Raw genomic sequence first — 24,878 nt, 5'->3', positions numbered from 1 at the left:
AAATAAATAAATTTATAAAAAAAGAGAGAAAAGTGTGTTAATTTGAAAGTCCCAATTATTGCTTGTTAAATTCAGGTTACTCAATATCCCTGGCTAAGAGTTTTTAGTTGACGGAGTCACATGATGAAGGTGATATCACTGTTACCTTTTTGTTCAGGTCATAGCAGGGAACAAGCACTGAGGATCCAGGCATGCACAGAAAGAAGAACCCAAACATTGGAGGCTGACAGAGCTGAGTTAAACCCCCAGGTGTTACTTCCTGTGGCAGGCTGACTCAGATGGCCCCCCATCCTCCCCCCTCCTAGAATTCGTGCCCTTGCTAGGCCAGCCCTCCCCTTGAGTGGGAGCAACTTCATTCTAGCCAACCAAATATAGCAAAGGTGATGAGATGTCACTTCTGAGATTAGGTGATAAGAGATTGTAGGCTCTGTCTCATTAGCAGGCACTCTGTGCCTTCTCAGCCCACACACGCTGATGAAGTGAGCAGCCGCATCACACAGGCCCCCACGGCAAGGAACTGACAGTGGCCTCCAGCCAGCGGGCAGCTGGAATTGAGGCCCTCCGTCCAACAGCTAAAAAGGAATGGAATTCTGTCAACAACTGAGTGCCCTGGAAGTGGATCCTCACCAACTGAGCTATCAGATGAAACCCCAGCCCTGGCTGACCCTGATGTCGGCCCATAAAAGACTCTGAAGCAGAAGACCCAGCTAAGATGTGCCCAGGTTCCTGAAGCACAGAAACTGTCAAATGATAGAGGTGAGTTGTTTTAAGTTGCTACATTTGTGGCAATCTGTCACACAGCAATAGAACACTAAGACACTTCCCATCTGGGTGAATTTGGGCAGGTTATTTCTCCTCTATAAACCTCAGTTTCCTCATCTGTCGAAAAGGCAGGGACAATAATAAAAATGATAATACGTCTGACTTTGAGGAATTAAATGAGAAAGTGTGCCCCAAAGTGCGCAAATGTTGAAATCTCCTGAGTAAGGGATCTGGGCTTTGCCTGGGCTGGAGCTGGAGGAATGGGGGTGAGTGGAGTGGTTGGAATTACTCAGGAGTGGGAAGGGCTTCCCTGTAGCCATGAGGCTTGGAGCACAGGGATCTAAAGACAGGATGTCAAGTGAAGACAAAGTTAGGGGCCCCAGAGACCACCAAGGGAGTTCAGCCAGACAGAGCTGTAGACTCAAAGGAAAAGTGGGAAACAGTGCTAAGAATGAGCTGGAGGGAGCCTTTTATATGGTGCCAGTGATGCCGATGAGTGGGAAGAATAGATTAGGACACTATGACTGTTTAAATACATGGCAGAAATCAATTCGTGTCAAGGGCACTGGAATCCAGGGCTTGGGTACCCACTGCACTTGGCTCCAGGCCCCCACCCCATCTTATTCGTGGAGCTCCTCTCCACACGGCCCAGGAATCCCAGGGGACCCCTTTTTGATGGTGATTCCCAAACCCTACATCAGCCTTCTCTATCCATCTGCCTGCTCAGCATCTCCGCTTTGTATCTAATGGGCATCTGAAATTTAGCATGTCCAAATCTGAACTCCTGATTTCAAACTCATCCTCTAGATTCTGCTCCAGCTGCAGCCCTCCCACTTTCGTCTTGCTCTGACACCTCTATAGGGAACTGGGATGATAGAAGAATAACCTTACAATACATATTGTGAAAGATACAAAAATGGAGATTTAAGCAAAAAGAGTAAAAAGCAAACATCTTCCTTTCTCTGTCCTGCTGTCCTCACTCCTCTCCCACCACGTATGTTAGAATTGTTTTCGTATCAGAACCTACGGAGCTACCTGCACTCACCTGGCCATGACTTACCACCTTTTTGTTATTCATGGACAGATTGTTTCCTCCCCACCCCCCATTTTTTTATTACAAGCAACACAACAATGAACACCCATGTCCATATGCACAATTATTTCTTCAGGATAGATTCTTAGAAGTGGGATGGTAAAGTCAAAGTGTTTACATGTGAAATGTTTGGTGGAAACTGACGAAACGCTCTTTGAACGTGTCTGAGCCAGTTTACACCCTCATCAACAGCGTGTGACAATGCCTCTGCACCAATGCTGGACACTCTCAACCTTTTAAAAATTTGCCACGAATGAGGTCTTGTCTTAATTTGCAGTTTCCTGATGACTAGAGAGCTTGAACACATTGTCAAGTATTTATTGGCCATTTGTATTTGTTCTTCAGTGAATTGTCTCTCTGTAGCCTTGGTTCATTTTTCTATTGGGTTATTTGTCCCAAATTACTGATGAAAAATCTGAGCACTGGAGAAATTAACTTCTAAATTGGCTTGAAGTCTCACAACTAGTAAGCAGCTGAGCTGGGACTTAAGCTTGGCTCTGTTTCTCGAAAGTACAGGTCAGTTGTTCTGCTTTCTCACATATGGTCAGTGTTAACTAATGAATGAAAACCTGAAGGCTGGAACTTCCCTGGCAGTCCAGTGGTTAAGACGCCGTGCTTCAAATGCAGGGGGGTGCGGGTTTGATCCCTGGTCGGCTAACTAAGATCCCACATGCCATGTGGCCAAAAAAAAAAAGAAAAATTCCTAATTATTCTTAGCCTTCATCTCCTTAAACAAACAAACAAACAAACCAAAAAACCAAAAAACCTGAAGGCTGGCTATCACTGTCCTGCAGAAGCCTGGCCCTTCCTGCTTTTAACTGAAACATCCCAGCTATATGATGCAGCTCCCTCCAGGGGCTGGGCCTCCAGGAAGGCCCTGGGGAAGGCCATCAGGCTATCTGACTGACCACGACTGTTGCGCTGCACTGGCCCTGGCTGCCCACGCTACAGCATTTAGCTGGAGAGCAATTACATTGTCCCTCAAGACACAGGCAGCCAGAACTAAGTAGCAACCTCTGGTTTACAGCCATTTCCTTACTTGCCGATTAGGGCTAGACAGTCCTTGGCTTTTGGTGCAATTCATTCTCCAAAATCTAAACCTGATACGGCTCCCTGGATCTGGCAGAGCTCAGCTGGAAAGTTGGAGAGGGAACACGCAAGCCGCTGCTGCCAACTCATCTGACATCATGCCAGGGCCACCCGACCATTGTCTGTGGCAGAACAAGGCCTTTCTTTGGCAGGGGTTTGCAGCCCGCCCTTCAGTGCCTGTCGGGAATCTGGCTACTTCTCAGCAGGCCCGAGAGCGTCTGAGTGCCCCAGGAATGCCTTCTCTATTAATAGAAGTCCTTTTCAGGGTTTCCACTGCCTGGCAGCCTGAACAGCATCCGTACCAGGTTACACATTCTGCAGAGCACCAGCTGTGGGCGTGGTGGGAAAGATAATCTTGGGAGAGGAACCGGTGCTGTCAATAGGCAGCTGTTCAAACCCCCTAGCCTGGGGCCATCACAGACCAGCACGGGGGCAGATCCTTGCCGCAGGCGGCTGTGCTCAGTTTCACAGTGAGTCCAGGCAGCTCCGAGGTTTGATTTGACTAGCAAGTAATGAACCTGATTCTTTTGTCACTCCAGACTCACTGATCCTCTTGGACAGTGATTCCAGCTGGGTCTTTGTAAACAAGTTACTATGACTTGGGGGCTCCCTGAGGTCAACACAGACCCTACTGGAAGAAGATGCTACGGGGGCGGGGGAACCTGGTCTCAATCAGAACCCAGTTCTGCCACCCAGTGGCCTGGCTTTGAGGAGATGTCAGAGCTTTAATACAGCTCTCTCTAACCAAAATCCCTGTTCCCATCTTTCGAAACAGCAAGGAAATGCCACTCAACCTTCTACGGGGTCTAAAGCGGAAGGGTCAAGTCTATGGCTGGAGTGACCATTCCTGGGAACCAAAGCCTGCTCCAGTAGTCACAGGCAGAAGGGCAGGCCTACAACGGGAAAGCTTGTCTGTGCAGTACTGAGAAGGGAGGTGCAATCCCAGGAAGGAGAACAGCAGGTGCCACAGAAATGAGCTTGTCAAACACACATGAGACACCACAAGGCCCACCCCAGAATATCTGGGAGGAATCTGAGGAGGGCTGAGAATCCCCAACGTAAGTGTCAGAGCCACAGAAACAAGAATTCGTGTCTGTAGTTGTGAGTCTCTCCTCACCCCAGGCTGGTGCGGTTTGGAGAAGATGGATGACATCAGTAAATGTCCAGAGGTTGGGAAACAGAATTAGTCACCCTGCCCAAGAGGATGAATTCCCTAGTTTCTGCCTGCTTGTGACATCACTGCTCCAAAGCATAGCCCACTGTGGTGCCAGATGAAAAGTTCTATTTCTAGAGAATTCACAAGAGTGCCATTGTCTTGATGACGAACTAACACACCAAGGCCATTGTATTTCCCAGCAGCTGCTCTGCCCAACTCCACATCCGTAACCCTCTCCCTCAGCAGCAGGCAGGACCGTCCCCGGGAGAGGGGCTCTAAGCAGCGAGTAGCATACCGAACTCAGTGTTTATTGTCTTTTGTCAAAATTCTGTCTGGAATCACCACCACTAGCTTCCAAATGGAATTTTCAAGAGCATGTGGCCAGTTTTGTTTGTGCTTCTCCAGAGCTGAAGAGTACAGGGTCAGAGTAAGGTTTGAAGGGCACCTCAGGGAATAAGCTTTCAGGCATTCAGCAAAGGTTTGGTCAGATTCCTAAAGAGACTGGACCACGTGGATGGCTTGGATGAGTTCATTAGCTTTGAGCAAGATGATGGCTCTGTCTTGCTTACGGATAACAGATCTTTTTCAAAAGCTTGGGAGGTGTAGGTGGAGAAGGTGCTTCCCGCCTGCCACAAGAAGGGCGCTGGTTTGTGCTTCCTGCACAACGAGAGCTTTGCACGAAGTCACTCATATTATCTCACTAAGCCCTTCTTGTAACCAGTTACAGGAGTCGCCGAGGAGCTGGCCAGAGTCAGAAATACTCTTTGAAGGAAGGAGGTGGATAGTTTAGCTCTGTCACCAAGTATCACCCACTCCGCAGCCAAATCACCAGTTTTAATGGCACTGTACAAGCCAGCTAGTAAATGGCACGGGTTAAATAAGTCACTTTCCATGCAGGGGTTTTCCTCTGAGCTAAGGCCGCTTGCAAATATGAAGGACATGCTTCTGAAGTAGTGGTGTTGTCTAGTAAAGAATTTCATTATATCCCCATGTTAAATTTAGATGAACTTTGAATTATAAAGGGCTCAATGTCAGGCGAGCTGGGAGAGGAGGGAATGGAGGAAGGGTGGGTGTGGTGGGAAACGGAGGTCTGGAGACAGCCCTCAGCAGGGTGCACCTGACCAAATTCGTGTCCCATTGCAGAGTGACATCTGGGGGAGGCTGTGTAGTTCGTGTCCCTTCAGTTGCTAGATTTCCATTTCTGATAACAGGGACTGCTGGGGTCAGTTGTTAGATCGGACACTTTCCAGACCCAGTTTAAAGTTGATTCTCCACAGGAGTTTGTCTTTTTAGAGCCCCTTGCAGCCCAAGGCTCAAAGTGGCCCATAACATTTCTAAGCAGGAGAAACTCAAGATTTAAAAGACCAAGGCCATGTGGGAAGCAAGACTCCCATCCAAGACCCCCACTTTTCTTCATCACCATGTGACATTATCCCCTTCTCTTTCTGAGCCTGTGCAGCTTCGTGTTCCTTGGAGAATTTGTATGCTCAAGGGTTTGGTTTTGACTCACCTTTTCTGCTCTCCTTCCTCGCATCCCAGCATCATTTGGAAAATGGAAAAGCACCGCTCCCGGGATTTAGCGCCCTCTCCCTGGAGCTACTCACCAGCAAGCCCACGCTCGCATGCACGACCCATGGGGTCCCAACCATGATGGATCTGTGTGACGACACTTGGGATCTCAGAAGCAGGGAAAGTAGGTTTGGAGCACTAACATTTCTTATGGGATATGATGTGGCCACCTTTTCTTTTCCTGCACTGGTGGAGGAAACAACGGCAGAGATCATCCAAACAAGCAGGTGAGACTCAAAGTGAATGGAATTTGTCTTTGAAATGTGTTCTCCAATTCCCATGCACTCCTGCATGATACTGTACCAAGACAAGCCTGAGAATTCCGCGGCGGTGATAGGGTTACTGAGGGCGTGTGCTAGTGCCTCAGCAGGGACGTGGGAAAGGAAAGGGCTGGAAGGCAGGCTGGAAGGGTGTTCTCACGGTTCGGGGAGATACACAGACTGAAGTCGTCAGGGTGTGCTGTGGCCCTACTGCGTGGCACCAGGTCTGAGTGGGTGACAACAGCTTCCTTCTGGTTCTCAGGGACTAGCCTGACTGCAGAGTGAATTTCTGCTCCTGGTTATTTCAGAGTAAACTTGAGTAAAAGCCGCTTCATCATGAGGAGTCTGTAAGAGCCTCTTCTGTTCTCAGAAGAGTCCGTAATGGCCTTGTTCAGGGGGCAAGACCTAGGAAGAAGGGTCCAGATAGGGGGGCACGCTGCTTGTCTCCACAGCCTTGCCCTGCCTCAGGATCCTCTGATTTTATCAATCACTAAATTATTTCAACAAATCTGTTGCTCCGGTTCTTTAGGGCATTTTCAAATCTTTGCAACCAAATGGATACTGGGAAAAAATGTGTCAGTTATCATTCTAACCCACTCAGCATGGCCAACCTGATCACAGGCAAGGCAAAGAGCTGATGAAACTGAATGAGGAGTTTTCCTCATTCCATCCTGTGCACGGGCAACCATGCAGACCAGCAGCGTTCACCGCATCAAGTTTAAGGGTAGGGCCTCTGTGATGCTGAGCAAAAAGGACCAGGGATTTCATTAAAAGACCGATGCTGATGACACTCTTTGGAGGAGAGTAGGTAAGAGGGCTCTGAAGCCACACTGCCTGGGTTTGAATCTCAGCTCCAGCACTTACCAGCTGTGTGATCTTATGAAAATTACTTAATGTCTTTGGACCTCAGTTTCCTCATCTATAAAAGGGGGAAAGGGAAGTATTGGGAGTTTGGGATTAGCAGATGCAAACTATTATGTACAGGATGCATAAACAACAGGGTCCTACTGTATAGCATAGGGAACTATATTCAATATTCTGTGATAAACCATAATGGAAAAGAATATGAAAAAGAATGTATATATGTATAACTGTGTCACTCTGTTGTACAGCAGAAATTAAACACAACATTGTAAATCAACTATACTTGAATAAAATTTAAAAAACACAAACCTTGAGATATAGAAAGATTAAAAAAAAGGGGCGTATCAATCATAACATCTACCTTTTGTTGGGAGCATTGCAGGAGTCAAAAGGAGTTTAGTACAGTGCCTGGTACTTAGAAGGGGCTTTATAAACGTTTGTTTTAAAAAAATTATTGCATGTAACAGTGCACACAGCTGGGGTATATTCACTCAGCACTGTTTGCTTTATGGCAAAATGAATGAAACCTCTTCGGGCTGTTCCACACTTGCAAAGAATGCAAGCAACACTGGGGAGCAGGGTAACCTTGGACCTTGTCCACACTCACCAGAATCAAAAAACATCATTTTGAAACTTAACGGTAGTAGTGAGACTGCTGTTAAGCCACTGTTAAAATGTTTCTTGGGGGAGCAGGGGCTTCCGTTACGCTTGTGACATGTTTATTGTCCTTTTCACCAATATCCCTTCTCAGGGAGTGTCCCAGGCTCAGCGAAATCACCCAGCAAAGGACAACTATCAATCTCATGACTGTGACATGGGTTAGACCTAATTCAGCAGAAAGAATAAAAACCCTGAACAGAAGAGGCAACACGGAGAGAGGGGAGGAAAGGCCTTCCTGTTCCTTCTAGGGACAAAAGGAAACCCTGGGGCAACTCTGGGAGCCGCTGGGAACTCCCAAGGCTGCCTCCAGTTCGGGCTTTGGCCTGCGGTGGTCTATGACACCCGTGGCCATCACCACATCTTGTTACTGCATCTTGTGCCCTGGAGCCCCCAGGAGTGTCGACCAGTTTTTAGGGGCTCCCAACTACCTCACTTCTGGCCAGATATACTACAGATGCTCAAATCCTTCCCCACCCACCCCTGATCTGTGCAGGCCTCAGGCAGCCTGATTTCAGCCAAGTAGAAACCTGTGGTTCCAGCACCGCCCTCGGCACTCTGAATTTGGGTTGGAAGTCACAGGGCTTCACAAAGCCTGCCGGCTGATCATCAGAAAATCCCGGGCTGCCTTGGAACACAGAGCAGCCTTTCACCTTGCTCAGAGCAAAATAAAATGTGCCATCCATCTCCTCTTTGGCATTTCCCCAGCCCTTCTCAGAGTGAGCTAAATGCCACGGTTCGTCGATCGGTCAATAAGTCATGTTTATTGAGCTGACAGTGTGTACATACGGGGGTGTGGGAGCTGCAGAGAAAGATGGATGAGAAGGGAAGAAAACCAACCAGAGTCAAATGTTAGGGTTTATGTATAAAGAAGGGACTCTACACCTTCGTCTCCTATGCACAGCTGGGTTGCTCGCTCCTTTCACACCACTCTGGGGGTCTGCTAGCACGCCTCTCCCAAAGGCTCCGCAAGGAAATGGGCAAAAGGCTAGCCAGCACTAGAAAGCCCTTTCCTTATGCAGTGCTGACCTCTAGAGGCTTCCAATTAAAAAGCATCCCACAGGACCAACTTCGTTTTACTGTAGGTTTTTACATCCTGCATCATTGCCATATTTTCCTGGAAAACAAAGGGGAGAAAAATCTCTCTGCTCCTTTAAATGTTGCCTAATAGGAAATGCCTGCTTTATTCTTTGGCTCCCTAATTACAGCCTGCTCAGATTTTTAGAAATGTCATTGTTTTTTGCTCCAAAAAAGGGAAAAGGGTAGGTCAAAGATCAGGAAAGTATTTCAAAGTATTTGCCCGCTGTGAAACTAAGAGGAAAAGCACTGTGCCAGCTATTTCGGGACACATTTCTTCAGTTTTCAAAGTACCAGATGGCCAGGCCCGCCAAGGGAGGAAGGCATATTTGCTCCTCACCCCGCCCCTCGCCCTGATTCAGCAGGAGAGCACGGGGTGGGGAGGGGGTACTACCTGCCAGCCCCTCCTGCACACACGCAGCCAGCCCACTGGCTCCAGCCCCGCGGCAGGGTCCAAACACTGGGTAGTGGGTTTTGTGCTGCTTACTTTGTTTCATTTCAACCCGTTCACATCCACAGTGAACACTAGGGACAATGGGGTATCCCACCTGGCCTGACTTTACTATGAAAACCAGACTCGTTTCTAAAGGAAACGAGACTATCTGTTACATCCCTAAGCAAAACACCCCAAATATTCCTATTTTGTGGTAGTCTTTATCCTGTATTCTTGATCACAGAAAGGGACATGTAGGAAGGCAGGAGAAAGTACCCAGGGATGTCAGCACTGGAGCTACTATACACCCACTATTTTGGCTGGGATCTTTATTTCTTTTCTTTTTATTAGAGTTTACTTTTTACAGTAGTTTTAGGGTCACAGCAATTTTGAGCAGAAGATACAGAGATTTCCCATTTAGCCCCAGCCCACACACATGCATCTCCCATTTCAACATCCCCCATGTAGTGATGCATGTTACAACTGATGAGCCTACAATGGCACATCTTATCACCCAGAGTCCGTAATTTACATTATAGTTCACACCTGGTGTTGTACATCCTATGGGTTTGGACACATTTATAATATGTGTTCACCATTATAGTATCACATAGAGTAGTTTCCCTACTACAAATCCCTGAAAATCCTCTGTGCTCCGTCTATTAATCCCTCTCTTTTGGGATCTTTATTTCTAAAAGGGACCTTAGAGAAGATAGGTCAATGTCAGTCACCCAGCCCTCGTTTCCTGAGACAGTATTTTCCTTATAAACTTTGCTTCCCACCTACCCTAATCTCACTAGCCAAGATACATTCCTACAATGCTAGTGCCTGGAGGGAACTTGGAAATGAGTCCACACTCTTATTTTTACAGATGAGGAAACAAAGATGGGGCAGGGGGCGAGGGGGAGCTGGTGACAAGCCTGTGATCACACAGCCAGTCAGGGAGGAGACTGGGCTAGATCCTTGAACCCCGGGAACCAATTTGAGAAAGATTCACTGCAAAGGGGAAAGTGCCTCTTTCCAACACCAGTCCCTGCACTCAGATAGAGGAGCCAGCTTAAATTTTTAAAAGTCTATCTGTTTCAAATTCTTTGCCCATTTAGGTTGTTACATAATGTTGAGCAGAGCTCCCTGTGCTATACAGTAAGTCCTTGTTGGTTATCCATTTTAAATACAGCAGTGTGTACAACAGAAACTAACACAACACTGTTAATCAACTATACTCCAATATAAAATACAAAGTTAAAAAAAAAAAAGTCTATCTGATAGAGAGCGCTCAACTAACAGTAACAAAGGAGTTCTCTTGTAAGAAAGCCTTTGTCTGGGGAAGACCATGTCACCGCCCGCTGAGGTCAGAATCTTACACTGAGTGAGGTCTGGAATGCTTGCACACAGCCGACCACTCAGTACAATCTCTGACAACACCTATGTCGAAAACGAGGAAGCACAAATTAAGTTACCTGAAACACACACAAGAGCCTCTAGGCCGTGCCTATTAAGGCACTTGCAAATCTAATTTAACAATCTTTGGAGACCTATTCATTTGGGGAAAGAAAATTGCTCTTGATCAAATAATGGGACTTAGCACCAACATCCAGACTTATTTTTTAAATGCCATTGTTTCTGAATAACAATTGGGCGGAAAGTAATGGGAAATGGTGTCATGTCATTGTAGAACGACCACAGGTTTCTAATTGGTGCCATGAAGGATTCCTAACTAGGACGGGAAAAAATCTAAAGTTCGAAGGAAGAGTGGAAAATTACTAAACACCAGGTACCGCATCAGGATAGATTAATGTCTCCAAATACATCAATTATTAACATCTGAATCGTATCAGTGGTTCTTGTAATCACTCCTCCCTCCCCATCCCCCTGCCCCCCCCCACCCCCCCAACAGCCAGGCTCCAACATCAGTAACCACAAAGCTGGGTGATGGTCCCTATTCCCGGTCCTCCTTTATAGCAAGTTAGGCGTCCTTTAGGACCAAACGTGGTGGAGAAAGTAAACAAGAGGCAAATAGCAGCGGAGTTCGGAAGGCTCTTTAATAGCAAGCGTATGGTAATTACATCGTTGGATGAGATCCTCACCCTCAGGGGAGAGAGGAAGGAGCAGGTGTGCACAGGGTTCAATTTCGCATTTACACTGCTGAAGCATCTAATGAAGGGCAACGATTTTTGGCAACCCATTTCACAGTTTTGTAATTTACAAGAGATTTCTTTGAAAGGAAATATAAAGGCAAAGAAAGCAGAGACACCCTGCATGAAACATTTCTCACCTAAAAAACAAAACCCCCAAACCATTCCTTGCTTTTGCTTCTTATGTAGACACTAAACTTTGCTCTCTTACACAAATTAAGACTGGTTCACAGATAGTTTCAGGTTTTCCCTAGAACTGATGACTTACTTTCTCCTCTAAAAAGCTGACATTTGTACAGAGTACTGCTCTGTATCTTATCTGCCTAGCTATCAGAAGGTACTTAAAGTAAAAAATGAATCTGAAGAAACAAAAAAGAAAAAAAAAACAGGCAAAGGCAGTTTTACAAGGAACAGACTGTCAGCTCTCTCTGTGGTACTGAATAACTTGAATACACAGTTCTCAGAAAATTAAATGTTTATTTGTATGTGGCCTGGTGCCTGATTTTAACTACTTGGGCCTATTCAGCCATACCGTGCTTTAAGTAGACTTTCTACAACATGAAATGCTCATAGGTCCTCTATTTTTGTAATCCAAATTTAAATAAAAATACCAAAGACAACACATTATTTAACAATTTGCCCAATGAACACGAGCTATAGATATTTTACCATGGACACCACGTTGCCACGGATACCAGTGGCTACCGGCATTCTGGCACGTCTGAGAATTATTCTGTATAAAATCTAAAAGACTTCAGCCTTTCATGCCATACCTGGTATCACCAAGCCAAGATAACTGCTTGTGTCTTTATGGAAGAGGATTAGTTTTTAATTCAAAAAAATTTGAGGCTTCTCTGATCATCTGAAGACTAAGCAATCAGGCAATGACATCTCTTTGGAGTTAACACTCACTAGAGGGAAGAGGGATCTGTGATCCACTTGAGTTTTAATTGTGCTCTTTTACAACCTGGAAGCGTGGTGGGGTAGGTGGGCTCTGCCCTCTGGCCGGCTGGGGCATTCCTGATCTGCAGCCTCCTCTGCAGCTGACAGCGAGGTCAAGTTTGGTTCCCGTTCTGCCTGCCAGGTGATTGGAGCCCCTTTCAGATCTGTCAGCACTTTGGAAATACAGGCTTCTCTGGCAGCTGGTTTAGTGAGGAACAGAACTCCACCAGATTTGCAAGACACCCATTGTCTCCTTGGCTGCGGGGCATTTTTAAAGCCACAAAGCCACCCCCGACAGAGGCCTTGCCTCTCAACATGCAAGCAGTCCCTTTGAGGAAAGCAGGATCCTGGTGAGGTAGCCAGGACAACAGTTCTCTTGTATTTTATATGATAACTGCCTCTTGCCTTTATATTTATGTAAAAAATCAGACCCTAACTCTCCCATTCTACCTTACTCATCTCCTCCTACCCCAGGTTAAGTCCTGCCTATTCCTATGTGTCTCACAAACCAGGCGAAATAAGATCTGTTCATACCACAGCTTCCCAACTTGTATATTTTAATATGAGGCAGATTCCTAAAATATAAATTCCAATGATGCTCTAGTATCACAGCTCTCCTAGGTCCATATACTTTGTGCTCTTATGAAACAGAAGCAATATTTAGACATGTACTTGTGCTAGGGAAAGTTTTCTGCTCCTATGTGGAAACACAGTGGCTACGAGAGGAGAGGGGTTTTCACTTAAGGACACTGGAAACCTCAATTCTGGCACCAGGACACAAGGAGAATTCCTAAATTAGAGACTTTTCATGTTCTAGGCATGGGGGAAAAAAGCACTGTGTTGCTGGGAGCCTGGGAGACTTGAGTGGACACCGTAGTGTCCATGGTGTTGGCAGGCATACTGTGGGGTCTCACCTCCCTCCAGAATCTGCTCTCCGACTCCCCGAAGTCTCCTTGGTATGATTATCAGGCAGGGAAAGTAACCAGGTAGCCACTAGAAAAATGTCTCTGTGATTCACTCAAACCTGGGACCAAGGTTTTGGAACGTTATCACAGGCGTGACTTCACAGCTAGCCCACAGTGATCAACAAGCAATCAACCATTCCCCTATTCACACACACACACAAACACACACACACACACACACACACACACTCACACTCAGTCACTTTCTGTTACTTCTCTTTCTCTCTACTGGATGACACGGCAACAAAGTACTCATCTCTCACTCTCTTCCAGCTATTCTTCATGCGAATTCCCCGTCTCAGTTAAGTTAAACTCACCCTACTTCCAAAGCCCCAGTCTGTCAGAGCACAGGCAAATCCACACCTTCCACGGCACAGCAGCCAACTGGGACAAGTATTGATATGCTTTCCATATCTCCGGGGCCCCCCTTTACCCTCTCATCTAAGGACAGAATCTCATCAGCCCCTCAGCATCAGACCCGAGGGGGTTTCAACACTCAAAGACCAACACAAACATGTTCTAAGGTCATCCTGTGGCCAGGATCCTAAGGACAGCAAGATTCAAAATGCATTTCCTTTGCATTTCTCGAAAAGTTTCCTTGATTGCTGCTCTTCATACACACACACATAGTAAAGCAGTTAAGGAAGGACAGTGGTTCAAGCAGGAAGGGCCAACACCCCTTTCTTCAGGCGAGTTAAGTGACCTGTCCAAGGGCACGTACGTGGTCACTGGCAGAGCCAGGACTAAACCCAGGTCTCTCTCCTAACTCCTGGGTCTACGCTTCTCCTGTGGCACCACACTGCCTCTCTGTAGGTGCGTTTACATGTTTGTGAGAGTCGGAACTCGTCTAGCCAGGGAACCACTTCCATAACGAGAACCACAGGCTGCCTGCGTCCCTGAGCGGCCAGGTGAAGCTCTGCACTGAGCCAGCTCTGATGCCGCCCACGACCCAAACAGAGAATCCACAGCGCAGGTGAGTGTGTACGTGTGCATGTGTGTCAGCATGCGCTGGCCGGGATGCGCACAATCAGAGAAAACGAAGCTTTAGAGGAAACAATCCGATTCGCGGGGCCCTTTGGGGTTTTGCCTTGAAAATAAGTAACACACAGCGATGTTCTTTCCTACCCCTGGGGCAGAACAAAGGCCAGATTTCTCCTCGGCCCACTGAATGGCTGAGTCTGTCTCAGCTCAATTTTTATAAACAGAAAACATTCACATAATAATACCACAATGCATTTGGTCAAAGCCTAAACACTTTTTTCATAAAATACATTTTATATGTCCATTCCATTTTCAAACGTATGTAAATTTAGATTTTAAGCCTCTACGTACAAAATTCCAGTTTACCTTTGAATGGAGCAAGCCAGTCAAGCTTCTTCATTTCGGTGGCAGAAGTCATTCTCTCAGACTACTGTGTGAACACGAAACTTACAGACGTGGGCTCTACCTACGGGAGGCATAGCTCCCAATCACCTGTGCTCACGTTCAGAGCCAATCAGAACACAGGCAAGGGAGCAAAGCACGGAATCCGCTTGCCCCACTGGATAAAACCCCAAGGTTTGTTTTGTTAACAGGCTACTCCAAAGGAAATTCATTTCACTTGAAGTTAACCTTTAATATGTTTTTCCAAGAAACGAAAAAAACATGGGTACTGAAGCACGGATGGAAACCACGAAATTATTCTACCCGATGACTTAAAACTGTAGGACACCGTTTTACCACGAGCAGCTGTACTCCTCACGGCACCAATCAATTAAACAGAAAATGTTGAGATAATCAGGTTTACACCAACATGCCTGGAAGATATACAAGACTCCCGTAAACTCTGTGGCCTCTGCTGCTTTATTTTTTTTAATCTAAAATTTTGACAACCCAACAGGCATGTGTGTGCATGTTAAAAACAATTCCACCCCAGATGTTATGTTTAGTCAAGTGTTGTAAAAGAGGCATTCTGCATCTTTTATTAGAACCAGAGATGCAGAAGGGTCTAAGCAAAATGAATGTTTTAAATAATTCCATGTTAGCATTGCAAAGAATTTCCCCCCTCAGTGTGTGTTGCTAAATGATGACAGCAGTGTTTCCAGTTATGATAGTAGTTGTTTCTGTGAGTTGTCTGAATATTTGATCATTAAAACTTCCCTTCTGAACCAAGCTAACCCACGATTAAAAGATTCCCACCTTCATACCACTTTAAAACTTCACTGCAGTTAGGTTCCTCAGAGCACTTGATTACAATTTTTAAATAAATTATACAGTGGGATCCTTTCTTGACTTTTTTTTGAAGAATAAAAGTCAGATTAAGAAAGTAAAGAAGGATTCCATCATATTTTTAAAAAATTTATCCTGGTTTATTTTCCTATTAAATTCATCTATGGCTTCAAAGTTTAAGTGGCACTTGGATTTGGGATGTTTTCATGATTTAACAAGTTGCCATCTTGTTATAAAGAGAGAAGGTAAATGTTTCATTTCATATGTGGGGTGGCTTATAAACATTTTAAAGAAATCAATAATTTATGTCACCCCATTTATATTCTCCACTATTAGACTTTAAAAGTGGCTTTGGAATCAGCATGTTTTAAAATAACTGAACATGCAAATAATGTTTCTTCCTAACCATGAACCAGTTGCTATCTATCTAAGTAATTCAGTAATGGCAGAACACTTAAACAAAGGCTTCTTTGCCTCTCTTACCCTCTTAATCCAAAACTAAGTAATTCTCCTTTTCTGCCCTTGTATTTGCACTTGTGCAGTTTAATGACTAGATATTAAAACTCATGCTTTATAAGCAAAACCTTCCATTTTCATACACTTAAAAGGTACATAAAAAGTGCAGACTGCATTTCTTCTCTGCCATGCTTTCTCTCAATAATGTCACCTGTGATGACTCAAAACATATCCTTAATACATTCAGAGTTCTCTACTTTCGAGTCAGCAAATGTTAGTTCTCCAACATAAACTCAAGAGAGAACAGTCAGCCGCAAAATGGACTCTAAATTCAAAATGGCAAAGGCTACCGAGACAACTCCATAGAGACCCACTGAAACGGAAGTAAAATTCAGGTCACTTCTGAGCAAAGCTCATCCCAGATATCGTGTGGTCGTTAAAAAGGTATTTCATTTTAATTTGGATGCTGGGAGTCAGACGTCCTGTTTCGAAGTGCTATTGCAAAATGCTAACCCAGGAGCTTGTGACCCCACCTCGGGTACCACAGGGCCCACTCTCCTTCTCAGGTGGGAGCCCTTGGAAGTCTACTGCTGACTGACCCCCATTTGGGGGTGGTCCGCCTCTGGCTCCTCCTCTTCCACGTCCGCACTGTACTCTTCAAATGCGTCGTCATCTGCATCCGGAAGCCCCAGTAACTACAGGGGAGAGAAGAGAAGCAGCTGTGAGTGCTAAATGGCCCACAGGCAGGAAGACAACCAAAGGCATCTGATCCAAATTCAACAAAGGGGGCAAGAATATACTGTGGAGAAAAGACAATCTATTCAATAAGTGGTGCTAGGAAAACTAGACAGCTCCATGTAAAAGAATGAGATTAGAACACTTCCTCACACCATATACAAAAATAAACTCAAAATGGATTAAAGACCTAAATTTAAGACCAGAAACCATAAAACTCCTAGGAGAGAACACAGACAGGACACTCTTTGACATAAATCGTAGCAATATTTTTTTGGATATGTCTCCTAAGGCAAAAGAAAGAAAAGCAAAAATAAACAAATGGGACCTAATGGAACTAAAAGCTTTTTCACAGAAAAGGAAATCACTGACAAAATGAAAAGACAACCTACTGAACAGGAGAAATATTTGCAAATGATATGACTGATAAGGGGTTAATATCCAAAATATATAAACAACTCATACAACTCAATATCAAAAAAACCACCCAATCAAAAAACAGGCAGAAGACCTGAATAGACATCTTTCCAAAGAAGAAATACAGATGGCCAACAGGCACATGAAAAGATGCTCAACATCACTAATATGAGAGAAATGCAGATCAAAACCACAATGAGATATCACCTCAAACTTCAGAATAGCTATTACCAAAAAGTCTATGAATAGTAAATGTTGGAGAGGGTGTGGAGAAAAGGGAGCCCTCCTACACTGTTGGTGGGAATGTAAATTGGTGTAGCCACTATGGAAAACAGTATGGAGGTTCCTCAAAAAATTAAAAACAGAACTACCATATGACCTGGCAATTCTGCTCCTGGGTATATATCTCAAGAAAACAAGAACACTAATTCAAAAAGATACATGTACCCCCAATGTTCACAGCAGCATTATTTACAATAGCCAAGATATGGAAGTAAACTAAGTTTCCATCAACAGATGACTAGATAAAGAAGATGTGAGTTACACACCACACACACACACACACACACACACACACACACACACACACACACTGGATTATTACTCAGCCGTAGAAACGAATGAAATTCTGCCATTTGCAACAACGTGGATGGACCTAGAGAGTATTATGCTTAGTGAAATACGTCAGACAAAGACAAATACTCTGTTATTACTTATATGTGGAATCTAAAAAATAAAACAAATGAATGTATATAACAAAACAGAAAAAGACTCACAGATATATAGAACAAACTCGTGGTGACCAGTGGGGAGAGGGAAGGAGGGAGGGGCAAAATAGGGATAAGGGTAGGGGACTCAAAGATACAAACTACTATGTGTAAAATAAATAAGCAACAAGAATATATTGTATAGCACAGGGTAATATAGCCACTGTTTTGTAATAACTTTAAATGGAGTATAATCTATAAAAATACTGAATCACTATGTTATACACTTGAAATTAATATAATATTGTAAATCAACTATACTTCAATAAAAAAGTTTCAACAGCACTTAACAGGAATTAGCACAGTAGCTATGGATTTCTCATGGGAGTCAGCTACCTCTATAATTATTTTCATAAGCTTATTAGATGGAAGTGTCAATCGTACAATGGATTGGTGCCCAAAGGACTAGGTTTTACTGGAGAGCCTGGAGATTCTCTACTTTTAAGTATCATCCATGTATACACAAAGACATAACATCTATGCACACACACACATATCTGGGCTGTCAGCAGTGGCACAATGAACAGTGCTGACTATCCCATCAAGATGTTAAAAATCTATTCTCCTCTACATCTTCTTCTCCAAAAACGCATGCTGCTATTATTCATAACACACATATAAAAATATAGAGACTACTGAAATGTTCAACAAAACGGTTAAATAAATTATGGTACATCCATAAAATGGAATCTTATATATCCACTTAAAATACTATTTTTGAATTTAATGATATAAAAAATGTGCTCATGTGTGTAAAAAGAACGTGATGAAAACTGCATTTTCATTATGATACAAATTTTTTAAAAAGTATACACAAATGCATAGAAAAAAAGACTTCAGTGAAATATATCCAAATTTTAAGAGTACTTTTTTAGGCAATGTGATTATGGGTAAATTTTTTCCTTTTTACCTTTTTGTATTTTCCAAATGCTCTATAATTATCATCAGGGAAATTCACAATAAATACACAGTAAACGTTTTCTTAGAACACTGGCTGGTCCTGGGATAGAAACCGTGAGTGCCCTTTGCTGGGCCTGATCAATATGGACGAACGCTCTGGTGCTGGCAGGAAGCCAAGGCTGCAGGCATCTTGGCCTTGTCTGCCATCACAAGGATGCCGACCCACAGCATTTCGATGAAGCTTTCTCACATGGTAGCCCCTTGGTTGACCATTTTCAGGCAACTTCACTGAATGGCCCTATGATCCAAACACTGACTGCATTAGGACAAAGTGAGATGGACCATTCCATTTACTCTGCATTGCTTCCCAGGGCCCTGCCACCCCCCCCCCCCCCCACTTTCCATTCCCTCCCAAAGGCTTACAGGAGGAAAGGGTAAGCAGAGTCCTGATCAAAACAACACCTTTACTCTGAAGTTCTCAGACCACAACTCTTGCAGGTCTCAGAGAGCCCTCTGAACACGCTCAGGACAAAATCATCTGCCAGGCATTATGGGTCATATGATGCACATGGCCTGCCAGGGCACCACGGCCAACTGCAGGCACGTGCCTTCCCCTTAGAGCTCAGGGCCACAGCTGTCTCAGAGACACTGCTGACTGGGGGGAGGGGCGGGAGGGGCGCATCTCAGCTTGTTCGCATAGTCTGCACCAATCGCATAGTCTGCACCAATCTCGTGTGTGCTGGGGAGAAGGGAAAAGCCCCTTTCCCCTACTACTGTCTCCCTTCCATATCTTAGTGGGTGGAATAAAACGTAAAGTTTGCCTCTGAAGAGGGAAAAAAATGGCTGGTTACAATGAACACAGATGACTAATATTTTGGTGTTCAAGTTTATTTCAAGAGCTGCTAGATGACACAGCAAGGTGAAAGTATCAGAAGAGTGGTAACATTTAAATAGTTGATAAAATACATTTTTGCCACTACCAAGAACTCCAGAATCACCTAAATGCCAATAGAAGATGCATTAATTCAATAGTAAATGTAACTCCTCATTGCACTGAAGGGATGCTCCTTCAAAGAGGAATGGTCAATGGGTTCCTTCTCAGTTAACAAATCTGACTGGATGCCTGGAGCCTTGGGTTCAGTAGGATTCTGAGGCTCAGTGGGAAAGATCCTGGTCAGTTAGCAATGGCTGTCATGGGTACGGGGGGTGCAGTTGAGGCATGCATCCACATATTTGCCATCTTGTCCTAAAGTGACATGCCATTGATTATTCTTTTTCATAATACGTGTAGATAATTCACATGGATTCAAACTGTAGGTACCCCTTAACACCCACCTTCTCCTCAGCTTAGGGTGGCTTGGTAGAAGAGGTTCCAGCAAGCCAAGCGTGAAACCCTTCCCCTCTCTCCTCTTCCTAGCTCTGTACCTTACCTTGATGTGAATCCAAAGCACATAGTTCTAGGTCTGTAGCATCAGCCACATGGGAGGCCCCTCCCTTTGGCAGGAAATCTTCAGATGCTAATTTGAGAGCTGCTCTCCCCCTGTCCTTAAAGGAGGGAGAGAGAAGAGAAGCAGCTCTCAATGGCTGTCAGGACGTTTAAGGCACCTTAGCGGAGAATCTGAAGATTGGTTGAGAGGCTGTGTGGAAATGGCACTGGACCTCGCATTGGGAAGCCAGGGCTCTAGTTGGGGACCACTGCCTTTGCTGAGCCTCAGTGTCCTTCTCTGTAAAGTGGGAACCATGACACCTGCTCTACTCCAGAGAAACTATGGAGATTCAGTGAGAAAGTGCATGGGGCCATGGTCTGCAAACTGTAGAGTCTTATGTGAATTATCTAATTACATTATATTATCTTGCTTCTCATTTTAAAGCACAGCCAGTTCAATTATTCAAAGGGAGTTACTGCTGCATCAGTAGACTGTCTCCAGACCCTGCTGCTTCCTCTCTCTTCTGCTGGGCTTGCTTCTGGACTGCCTCATTGTTAATTAGTACTGTAGGAAGTAGGAAGAGAACTAAGAAACTCAGTTCTATCAGCCTCTGCATTAGATTCTCAGGCTTACATTCCATTGAACCAACCAATTTTGTCACACTTCGGATTCAATAATAATAGTTTATATTGGTTAAGTTACTATCTGCTAGGCACTGTATAAGCAGCTTTTCTGTACATTAATTCCTTTGGTCCTCATAATAACCCTATGGGTTAGGTACTATTATTATCTCCCTTTCACAAAGAAGATCTGATGATGTTGAGTAAATTTGCCCAGAGTTGCCCAGTAAGCATCAGAGCAGGATTCAAACCCAGGCCAGCAGGTTGTAGACATTACACGCCTAACCGCCAGGCTACCTGGGAGATATCCTTCCAGCTGTCCATGCTGCTCCTATAGCTGGAGCCTTCAATGTTTTCTACTCGGTAATACACTTTAAAAAATTCAATATGCAATGTTAATATCAACATTTATGAGTACGTACAATTTGGAAGCATGAGGAGGAAAACAGAAAAAGCACAAGAGCTAGAATTTGCCTGGGATTCCAAAGGACATCATACAGATATGTAATAATCTAGCATTCCCACCTCTGTCTCCATTCTCATTTATGGTAGGTAAGTCTAACTTCTGGGTTACCAGAGGCAGGGGTGAGGGGAGGGAAAATTGGCTGAAGGCAGTCAAAAAAGGACTAACTTCCAGTTATAACTTAAATAAGTACTAGGGATATAATTTACATCATGATAAATATAATTAACATTGCTGTATGCTGTATAAGAAAGTTGTTAAGAGGGGCTTCCCTGGTGGCACAGTGGTTAAGAATCTGCCTGCCAATGCAGGGGCATAGGTTCGAGCCCTGGTCCAGGAAGATCCCACATGCCACGGAGCAACTAAGCCTATGCGCCACAACTACTGAGCCCGTGAGCCACAACTACTGAGCCCACGTGCCACAACTACTGAAGCCCATGTGCCTAGAGCCCGTGCTCTGCAACAAGAGAAGCCACCGCAATAAGAAGCCCGCGCACTGCAACGAAGAGTAGCCCCTGCTCACCACAACTAGAGAAAGCCTGCACGTAGCAACAAAGACCCAACGCAGCCAAAAAAAAAAAAGTTGTTGAGAGTAAATCCTAAGAGTTCTCATCACAAGGAAAAAAAGGTGTTTTTTTTCCTATTTCTTTAATTTTGTATCTATATAAGACCATGGATATTCACTAAACTCACTGTGATCATCATTTCATGATGTATGTTAGTCAAATTATTATGCCATAAACTTATACAGTGCTGTATGTCAATTATATCGCAATAAAACTGGAGCGGAAAAAAAAGAATAGATTGAATAGCCAGATTGGAAAAAAAAAATTTAATTTCTGGATCCAAATTTTTAACAGTCAAGAATTCATATCAGAAACAGGAGTATAAACAGACTGGGAAGAATCCTGAGTCCTTGCTTTTACTGCACCCACACGCTCTTATAAGGGAAAGGAGACAGGCCAAGAAATCCTGTCAAGTATATTTAAATTGCTCCTGAAACTTAGAGTCATTCGTTCTTACTTCAGTAAATTTTTTTTTCAGTTGACGGGAAAAAGTCTTTATGATCACTCTGGACAACAGTGTTGGCATTCCCAGGGTCTTGCTTCTTCAGAACAGTCTCTGATCACATAAGAACTACTGGGGCCCACCCATCCTAACAGGGTTGTACCTGGTGGGTAGAGACGCCAACCCTTGAGAATTAAAGCTCTTCAGACCCAAGAGAGTATCAGTTTTCTGTAGGACTAACTCCAGGTCTTTTTGAAAGTGTTATAAACTAGTTGAGGCTCTATTCAGTTGGCACTTAGCATCTGCTGTCTCTGAAGGTGGCACTCACTCAAACACTTGGGCTAGAGAGTCTTTATAAAAGAAGGGGAAATAGTATCTAGGCCCTAGAGAGCACAGGCAACCAGCTAGGCTTTCGGGGCTTCCAGTAAGTGCCCTGTGGCTTTTGAGGTTCCTGTAAGCTCCTTCCAGAGGATTCTTTGAAGCATTTCTCACACTTTGCTGTGTATGACTCACCCAGGATCTACCTAAAATGTAGACTCTGAGTCAGTGGGTCTCAGGTGGGATCTGAGATTCTGCTTTCCTAACAAGCTCCCTGGTGACGGGGATACTGCTGGTCCAGAAACCACACTCTGAGTATTGAGACCCTAAAGTATCTGGGGAATTGGTCACGATTTATCTTAATGATCCATGATGCTGGTGGTACCAAGAAACCTCTGATGGGATACTGGTCAGTCTGTTTTTTCGATAATAGAGAGAGAAAAAAAAAGGGGGGGGGGGTAGGTGGCAAGACTGATGTAAGACCCAAATGAGCAAGAGTAATAGGTACCCTCTTATTTTAGGGGCTATCGCACGTTCTACAAAAGACAAGGGTTTGAATGTTCACCGTATGAGCAAAAAACAAATGCCATGATAAACTTAAATTGTCAACATTCAATGTGTGTGTGTGTGGTTTTGTTTTGGCTTCTTTTTGGATGTAGTGGGGGTTTTTTTTGTTTTCTTATCAATATTTTTTACTGAAGTATAGTTTATTTACAATGTTGTATTAATTCAATGTGTTTTTATTAAAACCCACACTTGTGCATAATCTTTCCTACCAGACTTTCTGACCAACTGGGGCAGCTTCCCACAAGTGGATTCTCTCTCTTCTTCCAGACTCTTGACCAGACTAGAAGAGTAGAAGCAAGAATTGAACTTTTTCTGGGTCACAAAGGGTTTTCCTGTGGGGTATAATCCCTGGCTCTCCAGCCACTAGTGGCAAAAAAACCCAACAACAACCAATCTTGCTCATGCCAGTAAGACAGAATTAAGGGAATTTTTCTGGTGGAAGGATCTCTGTTTCTCAAGAGAAAAAAACGTGGAGTCACACAGCAACCCCAGGCAGGGGACCAGGGTCAATCAGAGTGAGAAAACCTGGGGAAGCACAGGCTCTCACTCCAGGTAGGGCCATCAAAGCAACAATGAGAACCTGCTGTATAGCACAGGAACTCTACTTCACTTCGCTGTACAGGGGAAAATAACACAACATTGTAAAACAACTGTACCCCAATCTAAAAAAAAAAAAAAAAAAGAACAACAACCAAAACAGCACAGAAAATCGTCATAGCAAGAGGTGCCTCATGACCCTAATGTCCACAGTGCTAGTAAGAGGAGGAGTAATACTCCAGGAGAATAGAGTAAAGCTTTGAGAGAACTGAAAGGCAAAGATTAGTTTTGGTTTTGCAGCTAACTTGGAAATGGTAAGTTCTCTCTTCTTTTGTGAACTGTTTTCTAGTGGGGGGGTGGAGGGGAGGAAGGACTGTTAATCATCACTAAATAAAAGATATAAAAACATGGAGGGAAAAAATGAATGGCATGGCCAGCATTATTTAGACCCATAACCACTATTTCATTATCTAACTCAATCATGTGATGACTGGCAACTGTCAATCCAGGGCCACTTAAACAAAAAAAATGTAGGACTCCAACGATTCTCCAATTCGCATTGATCAAGGCTAGTGACAGGTGTCTCCGAAGCCATTACAGGTGCCAGGACATGTATAAACCCTCCTGCTCACAGATGGCAATGACAGCGCTGTCATTTGCACACATGTACCATTTGGATATGACATTCCAGCAGGAAGGAAAAAAAAAAACTAGGTAGAAGCTAGGAGGCCCCTGGAGTGGAGCAGAATATGGGTCAGTCCAGGAAGGAAGCTGCCCCACTGCATCCACGGAGCCACATATCCACCCAACAAGCATTTCCTAACAGCAGTTATGAGCTGGAAATTGAAACAAACCTCAGTGGGGTGGCTGGGCTTTGACAGCCCTCTGTGTTCTGATTTGGAAGCTCCCCATGCATCCACAAGACACAGAAACATGCATGACCCCCATTTTAAAGATGGGGGCACTAAGGCTGAACAACACGGGCTGGGAGCCGGCCAGGCCAGGGCTAAGCCACCTTGCCCCACCCAGGGACATCTCTAAGGTTCTCTGAGCTAAGGGGCCAAGATGGGCCTTCCTGGTCTTTCTTCTTGGCGGGCCCTCCTCCTGCTCCAGCATTGTCCAGATCTCGCCCTTTCAAGTCCCCCCTCCTCGTGAAGCCACTGCCAGCACTTTGTTCCTCGATGAGCCCACTCACATCTGATATTCCCAGTCCTTATGACACATAGTAGATAAGGCAGTTTTAAAAAAAAAAAACACAATAGTTCCTGATTATAAATGTTTTCTGTGACATCATGGAAAATTTAGAAAATCCAGAAGAGAAAATAAATATCACCCATAACCCTGTCACCAGAGGCTCTTTGGTCATATGTCCCTCTGGGGACAGGAGCATCCATTCGTCCCCCTTGTGGCACTAGCCTCAAACCCACTGAGTTGTACGGATCAGGTACTGAAT

The 24,878-nt window shown here is 44.4% G+C and overlaps 1 protein-coding gene and 1 long non-coding RNA gene across 5 annotated transcripts in view; one reads left to right on the top strand and one right to left on the bottom strand.

Moving 5' to 3' along the window:
- LOC309665591 lies at positions 1-23,573 on the top strand. Its single transcript, XR_014266551.1, has 2 exons — positions 1-5,896; positions 23,101-23,573. It is a non-coding gene; the product is annotated as an uncharacterized lncRNA (long non-coding RNA).
- The window catches only part of MTURN (maturin, neural progenitor differentiation regulator homolog), a 29,505-nt gene continuing 15,612 nt past the window's right edge, over positions 10,986-24,878 (bottom strand). For 2 of the 4 annotated variants that reach the window (XM_082472164.1, XM_082472162.1), the window contains 2 exons: positions 16,266-16,361; positions 10,986-14,798 (listed from right to left, as the gene is read on the bottom strand). In XM_082472164.1, coding sequence (XP_082328290.1) covers positions 14,718-14,798; positions 16,266-16,361 — 177 coding nt within the window. In that variant the 3' untranslated portion in view covers positions 10,986-14,717. Of the gene's footprint in view, positions 16,362-24,878 lie in introns of all 4 variants that reach the window. The other 2 variants (XM_082472165.1, XM_082472163.1) reach the window with 2 other exon arrangements.

The sequence above is a fragment of the Balaenoptera physalus genome (assembly GCF_965194825.1).
Source record: "Balaenoptera physalus genome assembly, chromosome: 8".
Taxonomy (NCBI): Eukaryota; Metazoa; Chordata; class Mammalia; order Artiodactyla; family Balaenopteridae; genus Balaenoptera; species Balaenoptera physalus.
Note: the sequence above shows the minus strand (reverse complement) of the source record. Positions and strands in the feature narration are given on the sequence as shown.